General features: G+C 46.8%; 1 protein-coding gene across 1 annotated transcript in view; it reads right to left on the reverse strand.

Annotated features, from left to right (window-relative positions):
- The window catches only part of LOC146617679 (kinesin-like protein KIF26A), a 69,432-nt gene that overhangs the window by 31,369 nt on the left and 13,825 nt on the right, over nt 1–24,238 (reverse strand). Inside the window, exons 3-5 of the mRNA XM_085371907.1 lie at nt 21,385–21,822; nt 13,381–13,511; nt 1,120–1,312 (exon numbers count right to left, since the gene is read on the reverse strand). Coding sequence (XP_085228033.1) covers nt 1,120–1,312; nt 13,381–13,511; nt 21,385–21,822 — 762 coding nt within the window. The remainder of the gene's footprint in view (nt 1–1,119; nt 1,313–13,380; nt 13,512–21,384; nt 21,823–24,238) is intronic.

The following is a 24,238-nucleotide window of genomic DNA, read 5'->3' on the forward strand; positions in this document are numbered from 1 at the left end:
CTCCTAACTTCACCGCGTCTCCTTTAAAATGCTCTTTCATTTCTGTCCTTGCCTCATTAACCGTTGCATTGGCAGGATGCAGATGTGAGCTCCTGCAGCTGCCGGCGGATGGAGATGAAGGAACCTGAGCTGCAGCGAGGAGACATGGAGTCCCTACATGGTGCCTGCAGGGCTCTGAAGCCAGCAGCACACCCTGACCTGTGGGGACCTCACACAGAGCCCACCTGCTGCAGGAGGAATCACCTGACATCTGAATGCCAGCAGAGAGCTTCCTCTTCAGGATTCAGGCACACTTACTGCTGCAGTCACAGCAGCTGGCATAGGAAGAGTTTAGGGGGATGATGAGGGCTTCACATGGACGGAGAGTCATCAAACTCAAACACGTCAGTGAACCATGTATGTCTGCGAGTCTCAGTTCGGTGCTTCTTTGTGTCAGCAGAGATGAGAGAGCACAGAAATGAGGAGCTCACGCTTCAAGCTAATGGTGCGCCAGAGTTACCTGGCTCACCAGTCAGCTGTGTCTGAGAGGTTAGCAAGGACATCGTGTGATTACGGTGATTTGGTGGAGACCTGAGCTCAGACGCTAATCGCTCCGTCCACCAACAGTCTGATAGCCAAGCGTCTGATCTGCACCCAAACGCCAACAAACATTAACCTGTCAGAGACGAGCCTGTCAGCGCCCCCCGATGGGCTGCAGAGCTCATTAAAGCCTCTGAGCTAACGACACTCTTCTTAGAGTAATGCTGGTTACAGGGCTAATCTTCTGGAGAGCAGATGTTTAACCCATTGTTAGAAACATGTGACACAGGCAGTGTGAGCCCAGACTAAGACTACAGCACAGATTCCTGCTGATTGCAGATATCCTGCCGAGGGACGATAGCTCCTGAGAGAGAGACTGCCCACCTGCAGCCAGCCCATAGCCACATGAGCGAGGTAAAGCTTCTTCACCAAACCTGAAGAAGTGCAGTTGATTCTTTCTGAGCTCCTTAGAGCTTACAGTGACCTGGTACCCTCCCCTACACCCCCACCGCTGACTTCAAGGCTCGACTCCATCAGCTGAGCAGGTAAAGTCCCAGTAGCTACATCCATCAGATCCAGACTAACACCACACTATCTCACCTTTCCCATCCCCGGCGTGTCCTTGACCTTTGACCCAGCTCGAAGGAGACATGGTGGGATGGCAGGCGGGGAGAGCTGCAAGGCCCCGCTGAAGCCCCCGGTGTAAAGCAGCGGTTCTGGGGACTCGCCGGGCAGGGAGGCGGAGCCGGGCGGGGACTTCTTCCTGCGGGACAGACTGAGCTTGTGAGCCGCCCTGAAGACACAAAACACAGAAACAGAGTCAGAGAGCACCGAGCTGCACCCAAACACACCGTTTAACAGGAAATAAAAGAAAACATAAAATAAGATCAGAGAGAGAGAAGAGCTGATCTGAGACTGAGTATTAAGAGATGAGTTTAAGGTCCATGTCAAACACAGGCAGAGAGAGAAGGGAGGAGGAGGAGGAGGCTCAAACTCCCTCCCAGACAGATACTATACTCATTATTGCCTCCAACCACCGGCAGGACTCACTGCCAACGTCACATTTACCAGAGAGAGAGAGAGAGAGTGTCTGTGTGTGACCGTGTGTCCGAGGGAGCAGCAGCATCTCCTGGTGCTTTGGAGATAGATGGAGCAAAGGTACAGCAGGACATGCAGAGAAAGAAAGAGGATGAAAACCGTCCCGCTCCCATTAAACTGCGGCGCTGCATCACAACAAGAGAGGAAAGCACTCTGCGAAAGCAGGGCCACCAGCGACAAGGGCCATAAGGAAGGCACCTGTGTTTTGGTCTTGGGTTGTTCCCCACTGCAGAGACCACAGTTGGCGGTCACACAGGTCAACTGATTATCTTATCGAATTGATGCTTTTGCTCTAAAGTTGTTTTTACATTTCAAACCTCTCTCACCCCCAATTTTCACCTCAAGAAAATTCAAAGTAAATACAAAAAAACCTACTCTGATTATTTTATTTGATCCCAGTCATGCAGCTCTCTCTAGGCTCAGCATTAGGATGCTAATGAACTTGCTCCGTGGCTCAGAGTCATTAAAGCATGCTTAATATTCGGTTACTTCACGAAGAAAATGTGAAGCTCGGCAAACATGGTGATGAGGATACCGCCATAGAGGGTGCAGATCGTCCACACATCTGCTCAGGTAAACCTCAACACAGTTTATCTGTTTACGCACTGTGGGAGAGCCTTAGCCTGATCGTTGTGTTTAACCAGGTACGTATTAACCTGTGCTAACCCTCGGCATACCCGACATTCTCTGTGCACGTCACCTAACAGGAACTCATCCGCAGTGATGGCGGTTACGTCCTTCTGCGGCTGACACACTTCTTTAAAGGACTTTTTAATGCTAATGCAGATGTGCTGATGCTCTGACACCATCACCATCCACACCCACCCGTGATCTGAGACATGTGATCTACATTTACACAATTTCACGTGTTAGCTCGAATGATGGTGTTTCAGTGATGTCACTGGGTTAGGGATGACTCCATCTTCTCTGAGTGGATGTCTGACTCCACAGGTGAGCAACCGCAATAGATTGGACAAAGGGTGAAATATGTTTAACAGCCCCTGAAGGAGAAACTGAAGAGACATCAGAGACTCGTTGAAGCTGTTATTTTACACTCTATGCTTCACGCGTCTACAGTATCAATTACATCTGGACTTCATTTATCACCGCGAGCACGTCTCTCCACGTCTCTCGGCTTTTGCCTTCCACAGAACTGTCAGTACCTCAAACATGAAGCTGGACTGAGATGAAATAGGATTTAAAAATCACTATTATTATTACTCACAGTTCCTTCCAATCCATTATCTGCTCAAACTTCTTGATCTTAAAGAGGAACTGGGACCAAGCTTCTTCTCGTCCTCATTCACCATTGTAAAGACCCAGATCTATTCAAACAAAGTGTTAAAACCACAGCTGTAAAGGAGGGACACCCGGGCCGCATCATCGAGGCTGACCTATGAAGCCTTCTCCAGAAAATAGATCCAGTGTCAAACCAAGCGCACCCAGAAATCTACCCATGATCGGCGGACACTCAGCTGATCAAGGAAAAACGCTGATGGTGGTCCATATCCATATAGTCCATTTTCACTGTCTCAGGTTTACCCAGATGTTTATCCAGATGTGTCCTCTTTTAAAGCACTTAAGGTTCTTCTTTTGTTGTCCTTCTGCATTCAGCTGTAAACATCCACGAGTGTAGCGTTTCGTAAATTCTACAGGTAGAACAGGTGCCTCAAAGTCCTCCAAGGTTTCTCTTCATTTTCATGCTCCCAACAAAATGGCTTTTCATCCACCAGTTTGACTTTCCATCCCCCTTGAACTCCAATAAACCGCTCTTTAAAGCGAGAATCATTTTACTTTTGCAACAGGAGAACACTGTCCATGCATCCAGACAATGATGATAACATGATGTCCAACATGGTTTTTCCTAAACTCGCAGAGTTTCTTGGTTCGTCAATCACAGCATCAACAGTGTGTCTGTCCTTTCAGAGGGATTAAACATTTTAACAAGTTCATTTTCATTTTCAACATCTGGTTTTTACCAAATCCATAAAGAAGTTTAGGGGTTGAACCTAAAAGATCTTTAAAACTACCAAAGTGCTGCGGAGGGATCCCAAACTTCTGCTAATCCTAAAGCATTCAGTTGAGTACATCAGACTTATCACCATGTTCAGCTTTCAGCAGATTATTATTCCTACTCACTTCTGTCAAACAATAAAGATTCAGTCTGTCCTTCAATCAAAAATAAGACAGGAAACCAAAAAACCCCTTCAGGTTTTTCATGATTGTTCCCATTTAAGCAATAACTCACATCACATTCATTTCATGCGTGAATGAACATCCTTCTGTCTTTGCTCCCTTCACAGGTCCAAACATATCCTCAAACTCTCCCAACCCCGTCTCGCTGTCATCAATCCAATCATCCTCTGCTGAGTGATGTTCAGGTGATCAGAGTTTTCTCACTGAAGTCCAACAACATGTGCCGAGTTCCTGATCAAAAATACATCTAAAAATATCTGACAGTATTCATCTGTAAACCAGCACCTTGGCATCTCAACACGTTTCCCTCAGTTTGTTCCATATGGCTAAACTCCAAATCTATCTTTCCGTGTTTCGGACAGGAAGTGCAAATCTGATCACGGGACATTTTCATATTGGTTGGAGCAAAGTTCTGCAGAGACTCCTGGAGGATGAGTTCACTTTATTTTATGATTGTTATCAATCCACCTGCGATGGTGTGTACTCCACAAAGCTTTGCATCCCTCCATCCTTCCCTCCGTCCTCACGCCCTGCAGCCAATCTGTAGAACTCGCCTCACTCGGTCCCAAATGAAGAGCCTCAGCCGGCTTTCCTTCCTTCCATTCTTTCCTCGTACTGAATCATTCTTCCATCTTTCTGACCCTGCAGCAACTCATTCTCCACACTCTCACCTTCCTCTCCTTCTTCTTTTACCTTTCCTTCTTCATTATTTCCACCTCTCCTCCTCTCTCCTCTTGTCATCTCTCCTCTCCTACTCTCGCCTTATTTCTTCCTTTTCAAAGCTCCACTTCTTTAATTTCGCCTCCTTTCTTTTCTTCCCTCCTTCTCCCACCTCTCCTGCTCATCTCCTCTCTCTTCTCTCCCGTAGCTCCTCAGTCTGTTCCTGCAGTATCGCAATGCCACTCCTCTCCACCCCTCCCACCTCCCTCCTCCTCCTCCAACTCCAGGAGAGAGAGAGAGGGGTGAAAGGAAGTGGCATCAGCAGAGGAGGAATAAAGGACTGAAATAAGAGGTGGAAATAAACGAGTGAATGAGAGCGGGAGGATTCCTGCCTCTCCCTGCCGTTGTTGCTGGGAAACACTGGCAAAGCTCCAGCCTCCCTCCTTCCTCTTCCTCCCCTCCCTCCGTCCGTGGGTCCGTCTGCCTTGCTCACCTCACCTTCCCTCACTCTCCTCGCTCACCCCCTCTCTCTCTTTTCACTGCCCCGCCTTCTCGGTGTGTCGACACACAGCAGCTGTGAAACCACTGTTCACCCCACCACACGCGCACACACACACACACACACACACACACACACACACACACACACACACACACACACACACACACTTGATATGCTACATGAATACTTCATGAGATGACAGACACCCCCACTGCTGGACTTCAAAGACACTCAGCATGTGTGTATGTGTTCGAGTGAGTGTGTGTAGTGTAACCTCTCTGAGAACCTGCAGGCTGGGTCACTGATATGAAACCACAGACAGACTGAAGGAGAGCAAACAGGAGACTTCAGTCTGTGAGCTGCAATCACTGATCAATCAACACAAATTAATCCATTTCAATAATTAATAAAAAAGTAAATGGTTTTTTTAAGGACAAAGGAAAAAAACCCTTTCAGTTTAATGTGAATGGGATGTCCAGGTGTCCAACACTGCTTCTGTGCACATAGGCAGAATGTGTGTGTGTGTGTGTGTACATGTTTAGACATCATTGTGAGGACATAAAATTGGCATGCTACTATACTTATGGGACAAAGTGAGTGTCGCCACGAGTTTGATGGCATTTTTGAGGCTCAAAATGTAGTTTTAGTGTCAGGCCTAAGGTATTCATTTTTGATGGTTAGGGTAAGTAACTAGGGAAAGTAAAATGTCAATGAGATGTCCTTAATATCGTATGAAAATGAGTTTGTGTGTGTGTGTGTGTGTGTGTGTGTGTGTGTGTGTTCCTGTCTTGCCATCTTTGTGAGGACCGAAATCTGCATTCTACTATAATTGTGAGAACCAACAGTCACTTGTGAGGACACACACGCCGGTCCTCACAAGTTTGAAGGCCTTTTTGAGGCTCAAAATGTGGTTTAATGTCAGGGTTACAATTAGGTTATGGTTAAGTTTAGGGTAAGGGTTATGGTTAGGCATTGATTTTTAATGGTTAATTAAAGGGCTAGGGAAACCATTATGTCAATGAAGGTCCTCGCTAAGATGGCTGAACGGGCTTGTGTGTGTGTGTCTGTGTGTGTGTGTGTGTGTGCACTAAAACTCTTTCTCATCAAATCTCATCACAATGTTATGCACACGTGCACGAGGCTTGTTCCAGCTTTATGAACGAACACCTGTGCAGACACACTGGAACTCTTCATTTGCAGGTAAAATGTGTATCTTGCAGAGTATGACATGGAAAAAAAAGCGACGATGAGAGTGAAGGATTGTGGGTATGTAACCATCAGAGAGATGTAATCTCTGGAGCGTGTCCGGGCTCTGCCCCCGGCCTCCTCCTGCTAGGACATGCCTGGAAGACCTCAGCTCCCTCCTTTCGACCCTTCTCTATGGGAAAGGAGTGCTCCCCTCAGCCTCCTGGTAGATCATAGATGTACATGCGGTAAGAGTTTGACAATCCTCAGTAATCGTGGTCACAAAGTCATGTGTCTGCCCAGCGGGATGACAGCAACTCCACACCAGCATTTTATGGCAGAGGGGTAAAAAACCCTCCATAATGTAGCCCAACGGTGGTGACACACCGTTCCGGTCCAAAGCTGGTTGGCTGTTTCCTGAGCAGGAAAGTACACAGAGTTCACTGTCAGAAGTGAACAAATCAGAGCTGAGGAAAGCAGCATGAGGAGCTCGGGTTCATTCAGCGCTGTCTGCAGGAGCTCAGCTGCTCTGAAATTATATTTATCATAACTCCCCTTCAGGTCATCTCAGGCCAGACAAACCTGCCAAAATGTGCCTGACAGCAGTTTTACTGTAGTTCCTACCTGCTGCTGCTCTCTGGGGACACGTTTGAATGCATGCCCAGGAAAACAAGCAACATGTGAGTGGAGAGATGATTATTGATCAGAGGAGGAGCTGGAGAGAGCTGTGTTATTGCTGCAGAGAGCGAGGAGAGGTATCAGAGCCACAGATCCATTTCCAGATCAATTCTCTGAAGCAGACGCCAATCGATAGGAGCAGCCCAAGGCCATCTGTCACAGTTAACCTGCAGGCAGGTAATGATCAGCTGTGGTCTTAGGTTCACTCACTGAACGATTAGACACAATTAAAAGAACCACGTCTGTGAGAGCGTGGAGCTAAAAGCTCAGAGGCTCCACCGCTCACCCTTCATATTTACAGTTTTTTTTTTTATCATTGACTGTTTGGTTTCATCTTCTCTGTCTGTCTCCAGGTGTGCATGTTAGATTGACATCACCTTCTGACCAATCACAATAACACAAAGTGGCTCTGTTTAGACCTGAAAGACCATGAATCACCCCCGACTGCTAATCAGTAACATCCAATCAAAACCCTAAAACTGAAGCTCCACATTCCTGTACACTCTACTACTACAGTAACCTAGTGGCAGCCATATTTTTGGTCACATGATGTCATTAAAATGCCTCAAAAGGCTCAAACACGTTCTAGACCTCCAGTTCAGGTGAAGCTAGCAGCTGCAGCCTGTGTCCACCTGTCAGTCACAGAGGCCACGCCCCTAATAATGCAAACTTTGGGCTTTATTCTAACATAAACAGGTGTCTTATGGTTTTATTATCGTTGTGATCCTGGTACCACCTTCGGTCTGACACATGGTTTGAACACGAGGACGTCCTTCTCAATGTTCTTTGTTCCAGAATCATCTGATGACTCTGTGATCAGATGTCCTCTGAGGCAGATGTTTGTCAGACCCAGGGCCCTGCTGTCAGTGTGTGGGTGCAAGCTCCTTCGGTCCAGCTTCTCCTCAGAGTGCTGCTCCAAACATCATCTCAGCCCTTGTTATCCTGGACAGCCGTCAGCAGCTCCACCTCTGCACCACCAGCTTTTATCTTCCTGCCATACGCCCTGCACTCCAGGCCGCTGAAGTCCGACTGTCTGACAGTGAGAGATAAACTCTGAAGGAATGATGTGACTTTGCTTCATGAGCTCAATCGCTTTGGCCCTTTGCCCAAACTCCCCAGTGGCTTTTTTTGAATTCAGTATGAATCATCAAATATTTGTGTCACGCAGTTATAAATAATACAACTCATAATTCATACCACTTCTCACTATGGCAAGACATAAACCTTGCTTAAACCCAGAGAGGTGCAGCAGTGGCTCATTTGGAAGACGCTCCAGAGAAAACTGAGGTTTCTGTCTTTTATCTGCTGCAGGAACAGGGACAACAGTGGGCAGAGCTTTTGTGATCAACCGTCACAGAATCACAAACAGTCGTGACAGCGATGACTTTAACGGGAATGAAATTGGCACAATCAGGATGGACTGCGGACAGTCTCGTGCACTCCATGTGAACCGCTGAACCACTGTTTGTTTCACACAGTTCACATGTGATGGGACACATGTTGAACCTGCAAAATGTCAGGATGTTCATAAAGTTTATTGACAGTAGAATGCAGAAAATATGATCTTTAATCAAATATGAACTCGTTTTCAATCTGAGGGCAGTGTCATTGTCTTCAACATCAGTCTGTGAGATGAGAGCAGCTGCTGCACTGTGAAACATTTAAAACATGTCAAACGGTTTCTCAATTTAGACATTTGACATGTTTTATAAGCTCTGTTGATAATAAATTATGAAATCTGGAAATCATCACCTTCTGTTTCTTTCAGTTTCACATTCATGATTACATGAGGTTACACAAGGGTAATTCTTCGGCATGAGACAGGAAACTGTGAGGCGGTCTGGACAGGAAGTCCTGGGGTGGGCAGCAGCAGGTACCAACCCTCCGTCACACTCATGTCTGTAGCACGATCGGCTCAGCGAGGCCTTCAGGACTCAGCTCTCTCTGGATGTGGGTCACATTACTCCTCAGCTTTCCACTCTATCAACACACTGCTCTCAAGGTTGAAGGTTTGATTCCCAGCTGAGCCCCAGGGGTGACTCTCTGCTCTGTGTAACCTCCTTACATCACTTCCTCTATCACTCTGTATTCCATGCGTACAGGGATCAGGGACACAGGTCATTTTAAAGTCTCACGTCTGCAGAAAGCTCAGCCTGCCTTAGTTACTGAGTAAAGAGTGTCCTCCTCACAAACATGCTGAGCTATGAAATAAAAGCCTGAGACGATCCATATATCAAAGGCTGATCCGTGTCTCAGAGTGTCTGAGGACTGTGTTACTGCTGATGCCCTCCAACAGGACACGATAACAGAATCTAACCTAAGTGGAAGATGTTTACTTCAATGACTGCAGGAATTCTGGCTGTACTTGCGACTCTTCAGGTCTGGAGTCCCACAGGTGTTAAAGGCAGGTCTGCACACTAGCAAAGAGGACCTGGACAGGTCACCGTCGTCGAGGTGGAGAGAAGTTTAAACTGTCCAGCGTGCAGCGTCAGGTGACCTGTCGCTGGTTAAACCACAAGCTCTACCTATCTGCACTCTGACTCACGAATGTCTTCACGAGGCTCTCCCTGCACAGAGAGCAGCAGAAGTTTGTGCTCCATGTTCACTGACTTTCTCAAAGTCAGCAGCAGCTGTGATTGGGTTTCACTGACACTGGAGCCAGTTAATCAGCAGTCCTTCTCTGGGCAGACTCTGCTGCAGCGCTGCGGCTCTGTTGGGTCTGAGCGGTTTGGGAGAGGCTCTATTCTGGACAGGAAGTCGATAAAAAAAGCTTGGGCCGTGAGCCAGAAATCCACTTTGGGGAACTTGACTCTAATAGTGGGAGTGGGTCTAATCCTCACTTTATTTTGGGGTTTCACTGTGAGTCTAAGCGGCAGGAGGTGTGGCTCTGCTCTGTGCTCCAGGCTCAACGCCGGTCCGAACCTTCGGCCCCGTGTCCACAGTGTCTCCATCACCTCCGATAACACCTCCTCACAGCACAGCAGCATCAGGTGGCCCTGACCGCTGTAAAGATGCTGCATCGGGCTGAGCTAAGCCTACAGCTGTGACTGAGCAGCAGCAGTGAGCAAACAGCGAGTGGGGAGAGCAGCCGGAGGCTCAGGTGTCGTACCTGCAGACGGCGTGGAGTCGACAGTTGGAGGGGATCCCTGCATTAACATAGCTACGTTTTTGATTGGATGTATGTAATAAACACAAACACAAATAAAACACTCTGACAGTGTTTTGTTCGCGCCCTGAACAGCTGGCTAGAAAACATTTCAGATCATTTGTGTGTCCGAACAGGAGGACACACCGCCTCCATTCCCTCTGTGACCCTCAACATCCAGAATGGGTCAGAATACCAGATTTGAGCAGACAGACGGAGTCAAAGCCCCCCTGATGCCGAACACCACCTCTGACAGCTTGGACAGGAGGAAAAGCTGCCAATTAGATTCTGCAAGGAGAGAATCTGAATCTGGAGCACTTTCATTGATCCCTGAGGGAGACGTTCCTACAGCAGCAGGATCTCCGTGTGAATCCACACATGAGGTTCTGCTGTATGAGCTTCCCTCACAGGACAAACACAACTGAAGCCCAGAGAGCTTCATAAGATTCACAGTTTTCCCTGCCGATAAGGACCTCCCTCATAAAGCAGTGTTTTGGTTTGTTCACAGTGACCCAGGTTTTCTGTGAATTAACAGAAGCGTGAGCGTGTTTTATCGTTACAGTCTGAGCTACATTGGCTGTAATGTTTATTTCGTACAGTTTACATACAGAGAGTCGTGATGACTCACTGAGCCAGGGGCGGATCTAGAAGGGTGGCATGGGGTGGCAAGTGCCACCCTAAAATGATCCCTTGCCACCCCAAGTGCCACCCCAGTTTTGCATATGACGGTGTTGTTTATTAAAATAAGATAGCATTAACAATTTTTATCGTAGTTACAGTCAACAGTGAATATAAATGCTAAAACTGAATATATTGGATAGTGTCCCCCCCTTGCACCATTAACAAATAGTTCAGCCCATAGCAGAACTGTCTTTTTTCTTGTTTTCAGTAGCAATTCATGCTTATGATTGTGCCAGAGCACATTTTGAACAACACCATGGGAATTTCGGATTTTACTCAGGTGGTTGGATGCTACACTCTGGAAATGGAAGGAAGGTGAGTGTTATTAACCCTCTGTGGTCCACGCTGCACCTCCAAATCATATGACTATTTTAAGCTGACATAGCAACAAGCTGCGGCCAAGCTGAGTCAGCCCACATTGAAAGTTAGGACTTCAAAGTTTTTACATTTTAATTACGGGCCAGTAAATCCTGTCATGGTCCTGGGTCGGTGACACAGCGCTTTTAGTTTATTATCATTTTCTAGTTTATTATGATGATGATGATGATTATTATTATTGTTTGAGTTCTATGTGTTATATTCGGTTTGCCTTTGAGTCTGCGTCTGTGTCTCTGTCTGTCTATGGTGTCAACCCGTCTGTGAAGCAGTCTGTTTAGTTCTGTGTCTTGTTTGGTTCCCCGTGTTTGAGTTTCCTAGTTTATTGTGAAGGTCTCTGTCTGATGTGAGTGTGATCAGTTTACGTTTCCCCTGTCCCGTCAGCTCCGATTCCTCCCAGCTGTGTTGCCTTCCTGTCTCTCATCCCCTGATTACTGGTGTGTGTATTTAAGCCCTGTGTGTTCTCCTGCCTGTTGCCGGTTCGTCTGTGTTACTCGGTGTCCTGCTCGTCGTCTGCCTCTCTGCCTCTCATCCCCTCATCCCCTTGTCGTATGCTCCCAGGTCTGTTATTTTAGTTCTCCCAGTTTAGATGTTTTCAGTTATTTGTCATGCCCCCACTGCTTGTTTGCCACTACACCTTGTAAATAAACTTCACTAGCGTTTTCATCCACTGCTTGCATCTTGGGTCCTCCTTCCTCCACACCACACGGCTCGCCTTCCCAGCCGTGACAAATCCAGAGTTATGATAATATATATAAGCCATGCTTTTTTCTAAATACTGTCATCACGTATTTGTGTGTGTGTGTTTTAAGCATTTTCTAAGGACAGCGCAAAAACAGTAAAGAAAGGAAAAAAAGCCACCACTTTCCTATCGGTGGAAAAATGTACCATGTCGACCAATTAAAAAAAAAGTCAACATGTGGGATTTAGTTGTTTAGGAAGAGGGGAGAGTTTTGGGAATGACGGTAACGGCAGCGAGACAGAGCGAATGAGTGAGAGAGAGAGAGAGAGAGAGTTTTTAGATGTGGGAGATTTGTGACGTTTAGTGTGGAGTGTTTACTTAGTGTGTTGTGTTGTCTTGTGTAGCTGTTCTGTTGTGTAGTCGTTTTATTTTGTGTGTCACTGAGGGCACTAATGAATGTCACTAAGGCACATTTGCAATGTAAACACTGTCACTAAGTAGAAAACCAGCGGAGTGGTACACATCCTGTTGTCAGGCCTGCAGGTTTATCCCTGTGCTGTTTTTTTTTTTACTGGCACACATCATTTGCGGGGCATCTTATTGCAACACCTGATTGTTCTCTCATTTTAGTTTTAGTAATATTTTTAAATGGTTGTGCAAAATGAAAAAAACAGCATGTGCATTGGCTGCATTTTTAGATAAATAGTTGTATATGTTTAGAAAATGTACAATTTATATTTTCATTTCAAGTTATAAAAATTTACTCAACATGTCTGTGGTTTTCTTTTTTACAGTAAAAAATACTACTAGGATTTAAGTTCTTTGTGTGATTTCAGATCAGTAATAGTACTATTAATAGTAATAGTAGTACTAATGCAGCATGTCAGTGAAAAAACAACTAAATTCAGTTGAGCTGAAAAGAATGATACCAAAAAGGCAAGGGGGAAAAAAAAAGAAACAATTTGAGGGTGAAATACAAACGTAAACTCAAAAGGAGTCAAAAATGGCCGATTGTATTTCAGACGTCAGTGGGTGAATCCAACAAATCATGAAGAATTAGGTTTAAATTTTTGTTCATGAAAGTGCAGATTTCTGACATTTTGTGTAATTTAAGCTGTAACAATGTGATTGTTTTCTAACAAAAAACAATGTGAAACTCAAGTTAGGCTTGTGTTTGTAAATGAACCGCCCCATGTTGTGTAGCTTTCTGGATTTTATACTTGTTGGGCTACATATTTATTTATTATACAGGCTATACAGTACATAACATCAAAACTCACATGGTTTATGTAACTAAAGTGTGTAATTATGTGGGCTACAGACAAAAATTAAGTTATAGACTATATTTATATGAAAAACATGTATACTTACTGCATTTGAATCATTTTAACCATATGTAACCACCTGCATATGCGTTTGGGGGGGGGGGCTTTGATTTTGCCACCCCATTTGATTTCTTTGCCACCCTCATGCCAGCCTAAGAAAATTTCTCTAGATCCGCCCCTGCACTGAGCTCACAGACTTCATCCAGTCAGACCACAGGAGTCGCCCCTTGCTGGCCAGAATGCAGGTCTAAAGCACGTTAGTATTGGTTAGTCACACTGATCTATGTGCAGCATGTGCTGCTTTGCGTCTCTCTGTCGTGTTGCGTTCACTGACCTGATCAAGAAGGCGGCAGCGGCAGACGGTGGCTGGCTGGTTTGGGTGCTGACGCTGTGGGCTGCTGGTTTAACGGGAACGTTCTGGGCTGTACCCGTCACAGTCAGATGACCTCCATCTGCAGTCAGACCCTGACAGATGAGACAAATATCAGGTCTTAAGCCAAAACATGAAATCCAGCATCAGTCTCCTTTTGATGTTTGTTCTGTTCTTAAATCGTTTATTTTTTAATAAAACTCATCACATTTTTCATAATTTACATAATTAATAAAAGCAGACAGTCTCCTTCAGACTGACACCACCTCACAGAGGATCCCGATGCCATCAGACGCCATCAATGCTGCACCTTTAGAGAAACATCTGTACTCAGACTTTGATATTTATGTTTAAATATATTTTTGTAGCAGTATAATATTTATAGTAAATAATGCCGATATCCCAGTATTATTTTTATTCAGAGGTCAGACTTCCCCCAACGCTCTTTATTTATCAGAAATTGCAGATGAGCGCCGTTAGCTCCTGGCTTCATCAGCAGCAGGAGGAGGCAGCTCTGGATGAGGAGATCATTAGTTAATTACCTCAGGTCGTTAGCCTGATCGTTGCCATCCAGACTTCCTGTTCTGCTCAAACATGGCTGCTTCAACCACTGAAGGCTTTTTCCGGTTTACCGTGGCTAATGGCTAGTCCTACTGGGCTAATGACCGGTCAGCTGGTCTGCTGCTATAATTACATTTCATCATACAGAGCAGCTTGTTTTGTCCTTTTGTGCTTTCATTCCAGGATAATGGAGCCACAGATGAGTGTGATCTCAGAAACGTCCAGCTATTTGCAGCTGCAGTAGCACAGCTCCTGTCTCTGGCCTCAGATCCGTGGCCTAGTTATGGTGAATTACCGCAGTTACAGGAAGTGGCACACTGGGGCAGATCCACTCTTCAGCTGTGTGACCGCAACACGCTCGGCTGGCTAACAGGATTACACAGAGAGCCGGCAACGGGATGAGCCAGCGCCAAAACGCCATCCTGAGTGAGACCAATCAAACACGAGGGCCACAGAGCACGCTGCGATTACCGCCTCACGGCTGTGCAGTGATGGTTTCCATCCAAGTTTGGAAGAGGAACAGACACGGCGAAGGTTTAAAACATCAGAGCAAAGAAAACATGCTCTGTGACCTTTCACCTTCTGCTTATGTCATCACTGTCATCATGTCACACCTGTGTGAAGGTTTAATGAGTGAATTATTGTAACTGTGCTGAACTTGACCTTTGACCTGTGGGATATGACTGGCTCTGAGGCATGTTGTGTGGTCAGGTGTGTATGTGGCTGAGCAGGATAAATCCATAAAATCATGTGACACTCGTTTTCATCATCTTCACCTCAGCTCTGACTCTGTTTCTCTTTCTCTGCGTCACCAAGTCAATGTTCACCCTTTCACAATAAAAGCCATGTCTATTAAATAACACCTACTGAAAAGCAGCCACTGAAATGCAGTGTCAAGGACATGACATCATCACAACCTCTCCTCACACTGTGATCGGCGGCCATGTTTACTCCTGCCTTTGAGTCTGAATGCCAATCATGGAGCTGAGATAATCCTGAATATGATTGTCTGAGTTATTATACAAGAATCCATGAAACAAACGATCCAGGTCTGAGGAGGTGCATTGTGTCAACAGTGGGACTGTGAGGACGTATCCCCATGGATGATGACGACCTCGGCGAATCGTGAATCTCAGAACGATCATATCACTGCTGTAGGAGAAGGAGTAAAACGGAGCTGGTGGAGGATCAGAGGCTGCCACGATTAAACTCAGCATGCTGATGGCAAATAATGAGGCCCATGATGAAGACCTGGCTTCCTACAGCGCTTTGAGAGTTTTTAGTCCCGCTGCCGTCATCACGCTGTCACAACTGCTCCATCAAACACCTGAGACTAACTTTGTCTTTTTCCAAAGGTTGCTGCTGAAGGTTGGGAACACCGGAGAAACTGGAAATTTCAGTCTGTTATAACTGCAGCTGACACACACACACACACACACAAAGAGTTGTAGCCTGACTTTACAGCTGCATTAGAATCATGTGCAGTGTTGGAGTCAAATTGTTAAATGTCGTCATTGTGTTACTTAAATTTGTAAGTCTTAGTTCAAACTTATGAAACGCCAGGACTGCCATAATGAATTAATTAAATACACCATTAAATAATTAATTAAATGTGGCAATAATTAATTAAAGTGGGAAATAATTAATTAATTAAATATTTTTGATGCATTGAATTAATTAATTATTGCAACATTTAATTATTTATTTAACATTTTAATTAATTATTGCCACATTTAAATAATTATTTAATGGTGTATTTAATTAATTCATTTTTGCACAGTTGACTCCTTCAGGTCTCACCATGAAATAATTTTATCTGTCAACCTCATCCATCCAACCCAGGAGGCGGGGTTAACGCTGATCGAGTCAGAACCATTGCTTTGGCCTTGTGGCCATTGTTTTTAGCACACAACAACCGACATGTTAAAACTAACAGAACTGAACTTTGAAAAACCTTGTTTGTGTGTCATCAAATACCGTTTTAATATTTTTTAGCCGAGAATGTAGTGGTTTAATCTTCAGATGTGTGGTTGGTTTGTCAAGATAGAGCCTCTTTGCAAAAGCCCTTTGATGATTTCGGAGATGTCTGCCCAGCCCAGTCTCATGGCAAAGGGTGGGATAGACCCGCTTGCCTCGCAAGCAATTGAGCTGTTATTACCGCCAACAAAATGCAGGTCCTGGTACACAGCTGCCATAACCCCCGCAGTACACTGACTTCATTTACTGAGGTTATATTTATTGGGTTTTTATTTCCTGATGTTCGTATGTGTCATACCTGTTTCAATTCTACATTAAAAACATGTTTAAGGAGGAGAGAGAGCAAATAAATCCGATTAACATCTGATGTTTGGGTTTTTGTTCAATAATGAGCATGACCTGCATATAAACGCATAAAAGAAATAACGTTGGTGTTTCCGTCATGTAGTAACTGCTAGGTTTAACTGTACAAAGGTTGTTCGACACTATGAAACACATACAGACTCCATGATGTTCAGCTAATATTTTTATTGTGAATATTAATCATGAGGGTAAACGGCCCTGTACACCACGGAGCGAGGTCAGCATGTCCACGATATCTTCAGCTTGTGGTGGACCACAGGTGTGTTCCTGTGTTTTGTGGCGCGATATGCGCAGTTGATGTTGGACATGAATAAAGAAGGAGTAAGAACTGGGAGTTCTGTGTCATTGATGCTTACCTCCACATTGGTGACCCCTGATTCGGGCTAATGTAGTGACCTCCGGGGATGCAGCCATGGAGCGCCTTGGCATTGTAGAGCGTTCGAACAGTGCATGGGCCTCTCCGCTTCACATGGTGCCCAAATCGGACGGTCAGTGGCGACCATGCGGAGATTTCCGCCGTTTAAATAATGCCACGGAGAATGACCGTTACCCCATCCCCCACATTCAGGATTTTTCTGCCCATCTCGCCGGAACATTGATTTTTTCTAAAATTGACTTGGTGCGGGGGTATCACCAAGTTCCTGTGCGCGCTGAAGACGTTCCTAAACCTGCTGTCATTACCCCCTTCGGCTTGTTCGAGTTTTTGCGCATGCCGTTTGGCCTGAAAGGTGCTGCCCAGACCTTTCAGCGGCTGATGGACTCCGTTTTGCGTGGACTGCCGTTCGGTTTTTTTTTTTTATCTGGATGATATATTGGTGGCCAGCTGCTCAGCGAGCCAGCACGAGTCCCATCTGCGCCAGGTTTTCCAGCGTTTGGCAGCGCACGGCCTGATCATCAACCCTTCCAACTGCCAGTTTGGGTTGCCTGTTCTGGATTTCATCGGGCACCGCATTTCCGCTGAAGGTGTGCTTCCGTTGCCCAACAGAGTCCAGGCTGTTTCGACTTTTCCGCGTCCCACGTCGGTTAAAGCGTTGCAGGAGTTCTTGGGGATGATAAATTTTTACAACCGCTTTTCTCCCCAGAGCTGCCCACCTGCTACAGCCACTCTATGCTGCCTTAAAAGGTAAAACAGCCAAAGATCCGGTTGACTGGCTGCCGGAACGCATCCAGGTGTTGTCTGCGCTGGCTGACGCCACCCTGCTGGCCCACCAGCTTCCGTCGGCGGAGATCGCGTTGACCACCGACGCGTCCGACGTGGCAGTGGGTGGGGTGTTGGAACAGCGGGTTTCAGGTCTCTGGCAACCGCTCGCCTTTTTCAGTCGTACGCTCCGGGATGCTGAACGCAAGTACAGTGTTTTTGACAGGGAGTTGCTGGCCCTGCACCTCGCGACACGACATTTTTGTTTTTTCCTCGAGGGTCGCAACTTTACTGCGTACGTTGACCACAAACCTTTGACGTTTGCGATGTCCAAGGTCTCTGACCCATGGAGCGCACGCCAGCAGCGCCAGTTGGTGGCCATTTCAGAGTTTACCACAGACATTCAGCATGTGGCTGGTAAGTCCAATCACGTCGCTGATTGTCTCTCACGTGTGTTGGTTTCTCCGGTGTATGTCGGCGTCGACTACGCTGCCATGGCCGCTGAGCAACGTGCTGACCCAGACGTCCTTGCCCTTCAGTCAACAAAAACGGGCCTCGTGCTGGAGTACGGTGTGGGACGCGGTCCGCACCTTCTTTGCGACGTTTCCACCGGCCGCCCCCGCCCGGTGGTTCCCCTTTTGTGGCGTCGTCGTGTTTTTGACTCGGTGCATGCCCTCTCTCATCCCGGCGTCCGGGCCTCGGTCAAGCTGGTCAGCGCCAGGTTTGTTTGGCCGGGCCTTTGCAAGACGGTGAAAGAATGGGCGGCGGTTTGTATCCCATGCCAACGCTCGAAAATCCACCGGCACACACAGTCACCCCTCGAACCTTTCCGTGTCCCGGGTAGGCGTTTCGATCACGTTCATGTGGGCCTGGTTGGTGCCTTGCCGCAGTCACAGGGTTTCACGCACCTTTTGACTGTGGTGGACCGCACGACCAGGTGGCAGGAGGCGGTACCCTTGGCGTCCACGACAGCGGTGACGGTGGCCAGGGCTTTTTTGTCAACGTGGGTTTTGCGTTTCGGTCCCCCTGCTAACATTACCTCGGACAGGGGCCCCCAGTTTGTTTCTGAGCTTTGGTCTGCTATGGCTGACGGCCTGGGGGTCAAGGTCCACCGCATCACAGCATACCACCCGCAAGCTAACGGGATGTGCAAACGGTTTCACCGGTCACTTAAGGCCGCGCTCCGGGCTTCCTTAACTAGTGGCGACTGGGTCGACCGTCTTCCATGGGTTTTGCTGGGATTGCGTAGCGCGGTTAAAGAAGACCTCGGGGTTTTCCCGGCTGAACTGGTCCTCAGCCAGCCTCTCCGGGTCCCTGGGGAATTCTTACCTGAGAGCCCTCCCCCATGTTTCGATACCTCTTTGTTGCCTTTTCGCCCCCCCAAGAGACTCATTTCCTGTTCCTGGTCCTGTGCACCACTGCCTGCCTGACACTTTTGTTCCGAGTTCGTTGGACTCTGCTCCTTTCGTTTTCGTCAGGCACGATGCCCATAGGACTCCGCTGCGTCCACCATATGACGGGCCATACAGAGTTCTTAAACCAAGCAACAAACATTTCATTTTGGACTTTGGCGGTAGGCAGGAGGTTGTCTCTGTTGACAGACTTAAGCCTGCACATGTTATGCAAGAGGATCAGGTGGTCCCGGCCCAGACCCCTCGCCGCGGCCGCCCACCTGTCACCGGGCTGATGGATTCTGTTTTTTCCCCCAGGAGCGACCCAAAATCAACGGAGTCCGACTCGTCTGCAGCTTTTTCTGACCGCCAGTGCCAGCCTCGCTCCCGGACTGGGTTGCCCTCTGTCAGTTCCCCATCCCCCGGTTCAGCCGTTCCGGCCGTTTGCTTAAGCCCCGGGTCCTGGACTAGTTCTGCTGGGTGTTCGGGGGGCATGTGTGGTGGACCACTAGAGGGCTCCACTCACACCCAGTGTATAGGAAGTGTGTTCCTGTGTTTTGTGGCGCGATATGCGCAGTTGATGTTGGACACGAATAAAGAAGGAGTGAGAACTGAGAGCTCTGTGTCGTTGATGCTTACCTCCACAAGCTCTCTGAGTTAACCCAGCGTTTCCCAGCTGACTAATCTAACGGTCATCTACGAATAATTCACGGGTCATATCAATATGATTTAACAGAAAATCATCCTTATTACTGCCCACTATTCCAGAGACGTGAAAATCTACAGCATAAAGAACAAAAAAATATAGCAGTCTAACGCAACACTGTAACAGAGATGAGCGCGTCAGTTTGTCACAGATCAAAGTGAAATGAAAGTGATTGGTTGAACAGGTGTTCGTGATCTGTGTTTTCTGCATTTTCATCAGCGTAAGAGACTCAGCAGCAGATTAGAATAACATTTGTACATTTAACAAATCACCAAATTAATACACAGAAGAAACTATCAAACCTGTTCTGACAATTTGAGTTTGTATTCCCTCAGCTGCAGACTCGCTGCTGTTTAAATGTTTGAGAGAGAAGATTAGATATAAAAAAAAACGTCAAACATAGACTCAGTCTGAGTTCACATTTGATATTAGGCTAGGACGTAAAGTGGCTGTGCCCTGTTTTAAGATCATATATGTAAAATTGTTGTCTGACCTCCGTCGATCCAGCCGCTTAGAGTCCGTGGTTACCATGGTTACTGCATAAGTAGCTGTAATTTAAACAGCTGGCATTTTAAAACTTTACACCACCACCATTACTGCCTGTGATTTGAAATGCATTCTGGGATACCTGGTTTCCCCAAGTCCATCGATTATCTAGGATCGACCTGTCTTGACTTACTTTGCACAGCAACCAATCAAATGTTAGAGAAGCTGCAGTGGCAACCCCGCCCACTTAGTTTGATGGGTGAGGCTGACAGATAAAATTATTTCAAAGTGAGACATGAATGGGACAATAGTGCCATAATGAATTAAATAAATAAATCGGTAAATAATTAATTAAAACTGTCAATAATTATTTAAATGTGTTATTAATTAATTAAAACAGTCAATAATTAATTAAAGGTGTCATAAATATTTATTAAATTAATTATTTCTCATTTTAATTAATTATTTAATGGTCTATTTAATTAATTCATTATGTCAGTCCTGGCGTTCCCTACAAACTATAGGATCAATGACATTCTTTTGTTTCTGTTGACATGCCCAGCCTGTTGAACGGTGGGGGAGGCTATAGTGTTTTATTATGAGACATCCTATGTGAGGGTTCTGTTTTCTTGTTTAGTAAGCTTCCTGCTTTTATGACCCTTTTGTGGGCAGGAGGTCACACAAACGCACCCCCAAACACAAACACACACACTCACATGCATACACACACACACATTCTCGCACATGCATATACACACACACATACACACATGTGCTTACACGTGCACACACATACACACATAGTACCTTATCTTTTAGAACCATAGGGGGGGTATTAGGGTGGTGCTTGTGTGTACTGTAACTGTTTGTGTGTAACAGAATAAAAGGCGGCAGGGGAAGCTGGTTCTTTGGACTCGTTTGACACCGAGGGCAGAGGACCGAGGGCAGAGGACTGCTGCCGTCTGGCTCCCTTTGCTAGCAAGTGAAATTGATCGATCGCTGATTGTCTTGCTTCCTTGCTTCGTTAATAAGAATACGTTTCTAAACCAGCGGGGCCTGTGGAAGCGCAGACCCAACATGCAGAAAAAAATGTGAGGCTGAAGCTTCTGGTTTCTGAGTACAGGTGTGCACGTGTGTACAGGTGTGCACAGGTGTGTGTGTTTACAGTTGTGCACAAGTGAGTACAGGTGGAGCCATACTGAGCAAACTGGTGTGAGATAACTGAACAGTTCATATGGAGACCAGCAGAGAGCGCACGTTTGGAGAAAATACAATCCTGACCCAGGTGACCCCTGACCCTTGACATCTGTGGTTCTCCTGAACAACTAGCTAAATAGGGTGCTTACCGCACTGTTTCGAAGCTCAGGTGTGCAGCAGGAGACCCTCCACACCCCCTCCAGGTTCTGAGCTGGGTTCAGGGGAAGGGGCGTTACTGTGGCGAGCCCTTTAGCTCCGCCCCCACCGAGGTAGGTGCTCTGCACTATGCTCGATCTCCATGGGGCTCCTCCCTCCTGCTGCTGCTCCTCGTGCTTCCACCTCTGCTGCTTCACTGGGAGCTCGTTGCAGACCCAGCTGCTCTCTGAGATTGGGGCAGCGCTGGGAGTGGCAGGGCGTGGTGCCATCTCCCCGCTGATGCCCAGAGCCCGCTGCAGAGCGAGTTGCCTCAGTTGCTGGAAGGAGGCACCGCATACATCACAGTGGGCTTCGATAGAAGTATGGCGAACACGGCGAGGCAACTGGAGACGCTGGAGCTTATTAAAGAGGAAGGAGGCATAGGCCAGATCCTGGAAGAGGTGAAGAGAGAGAGGACAGTCATGTGGAAGGTTGGACAAAATAACAGGAACACCAAAATCCAGTTACTGACACAGCTGAGGACCATGAAGAATTAAAGCTGGCAGAAATAATCTCAAAATAAGTTAGCTCACTGCTGGTACAGCTGGACGACAACATGAATCAACAACCAAAAACTGTCAGAGCAGCAAGCTTGGAAAACCACACACACACACACACACACACACACACACACACACACACACACACACACACACACACACACACACACACACATCTGGTATTCATATCTTGTGGGGACATCTAATTGACATTTTGCTTTTCCCTAACCGCTTACCCTAAACCAGTCTTTCTCAAAGAGTGGTACGGCACACAGGCTGTCTCTGGTGCTATGCGGAAAATCTCAATTTTCTTTAAAGATTAAATAATATACTATTGTGGAGGTATGCAAAGACGACACGAGAGTTCCTGAGGCTTTTCCGGGAGGCGGAGTCAACCAGAAAATGTGTCACTGAGCGTCAGTCCTCTATAAAGAGTAGCCCTTCCTTATCGCCAGCGGTCGTGGCCGCTACGGAGCGCTGGTGGGAGAATTGGTAGGGCTGCGGGAGATGCCGCCAGTGAATCGGAACCCTTGATGCCAAAGCTCCTGGTAGCCAGGAGAATGCGATCCGCTTCTTCTGCAAGTGAGTGGTAATCCTTCGCGACCAGCAGCAGGTAGTTGGGGAGGCACCTATCGTAGGAAGACATGAGTGAAGAGGAATCCGACGTCATCCGTTCCTAACAAGGACAGCGTGCCCTCCATAAGCTTGAGTGCGGTACCATCACCCAGGCCCGAGAGAGAGAGGAGTTTCTCAGCCACTCTGCATCAGAGAGGGAGTAGCGCCAAAGCAGCAGTGCCTTGAGAGCGGTGTATTTCCCTTGGGTGGGGGGATCCCGGAGGAGGGTCATCACACGGCGGGTGGACAGCTGATCCAGCAAGGCCACCACATGATGGTATTTTGTGTCGTCGGCTGAAATGCCACGAAGAGCAAACTGAGTTTCAAAGTGCACGAACCATGAAGTAGGGTCGTGATGCCAAAAATCCGGCATCTTATCCGCCACAGCAAAAATTAAAATGTATCATACAGTGGGGCAAAAAAGTATTTAGTCAGCCACCGATTGTGCAAGTTCCCCCACTTAAAATGATGACAGAGGTCAGTAATTTGCACCAGAGGTACACTTCAACTGTGAGAGACAGAATGTGAAAAAAAAATCCATGAATCCACATGGTAGGATTTGTAAAGAATTTATTCGTAAATTAGGGTGGAAAATAAGTATTTGGTCACCTCAAACAAGGAAAATCTCTGGCTCTCACAGACCTGTAACGTCTTCTGTAAGAAGCTTTTCTGTCCCCCACTCGTTACCTGTATGAATGGCACCTGTTTGAACTCATCATCTGTATAAAAGACATCTGTCCACAGCCTCAAACAGTCAGACTCCAAACTCCGCCATGGCCAAGACCAAAGAGCTTTCGAAGGACACCAGGAAAAGTATTGTAGACCTGCACCAGACTGGGAAGAGTGAATCTACAATAGGCAAGCAGCTTGGTGTGAAAAAATCAACTGTGGGAGCAATCATCAGAAAATGGAAGACATACAAGACCACTGATAATCTCCCTCGATCTGGGGCTCCACGCAAGATCTCATCCCGTGGGGTCAAAATGATCATGAGAACGGTGAGCAAAGATCCCAGAACCACACGGGGGGACCTGGTGAATGACCTGCAGAGAGCTGGGACCAAAGTAACAAAGGTCACCATCAGTAACACACTACAACGGCAGGGAATCAAATCCCGCAGTGCCAGACGTGTTCCGCTGCTGAAGCCAGTGCATGTCCAGGCCCGTCTGAAGTTTGCCAGAGAGCACATGGAGTATACAGCAGAGGATTGGGAGAATGTCATGTGGTCAGATGAAACCAAAGTAGAACTCTTTGGTATAAACTCAACTCGTCGTGTTTGGAGGAAGAAGAATACTGAGTTGCATCCCAAGAACACCATACCTACTGTGAAGCATGGGGGTGGAAACATCATGCTATGGGGCTGTTTTTCTGCCAAGGGGACAGGACGACTGATCCGTGTTAAGGACAGAATGAATGGGGCCATGTATCGTGAGATTTTGAGCCAAAACCTCCTTCCATCAGTGAGAACTTTGAAGATGAAACGAGGCTGGGTCTTCCAACATGACAATGATCCAAAACACACCGCCCGGGCAACAAAGGAGTGGCTCCGTAAGAAGCATTTGAAAGTCCTGGAGTGGCCTAGCCAGTCTCCAGACCTCAACCCCATAGAAAATCTGTGGCGGGAGTTGAAAGTCCATGTTGCTCGGCGACAGCCCCAAAACATCACTGCTCTCGAGAAGATCTGCATGGAGGA

The sequence above is a fragment of the Diplotaxodon limnothrissa genome, linkage group LG15 (assembly GCF_057381915.1).
Source record: "Diplotaxodon limnothrissa isolate DT_005_m linkage group LG15, D_limnothrissa_male_GT1.1, whole genome shotgun sequence".
NCBI classification, from domain to species: Eukaryota; Metazoa; Chordata; class Actinopteri; order Cichliformes; family Cichlidae; genus Diplotaxodon; species Diplotaxodon limnothrissa.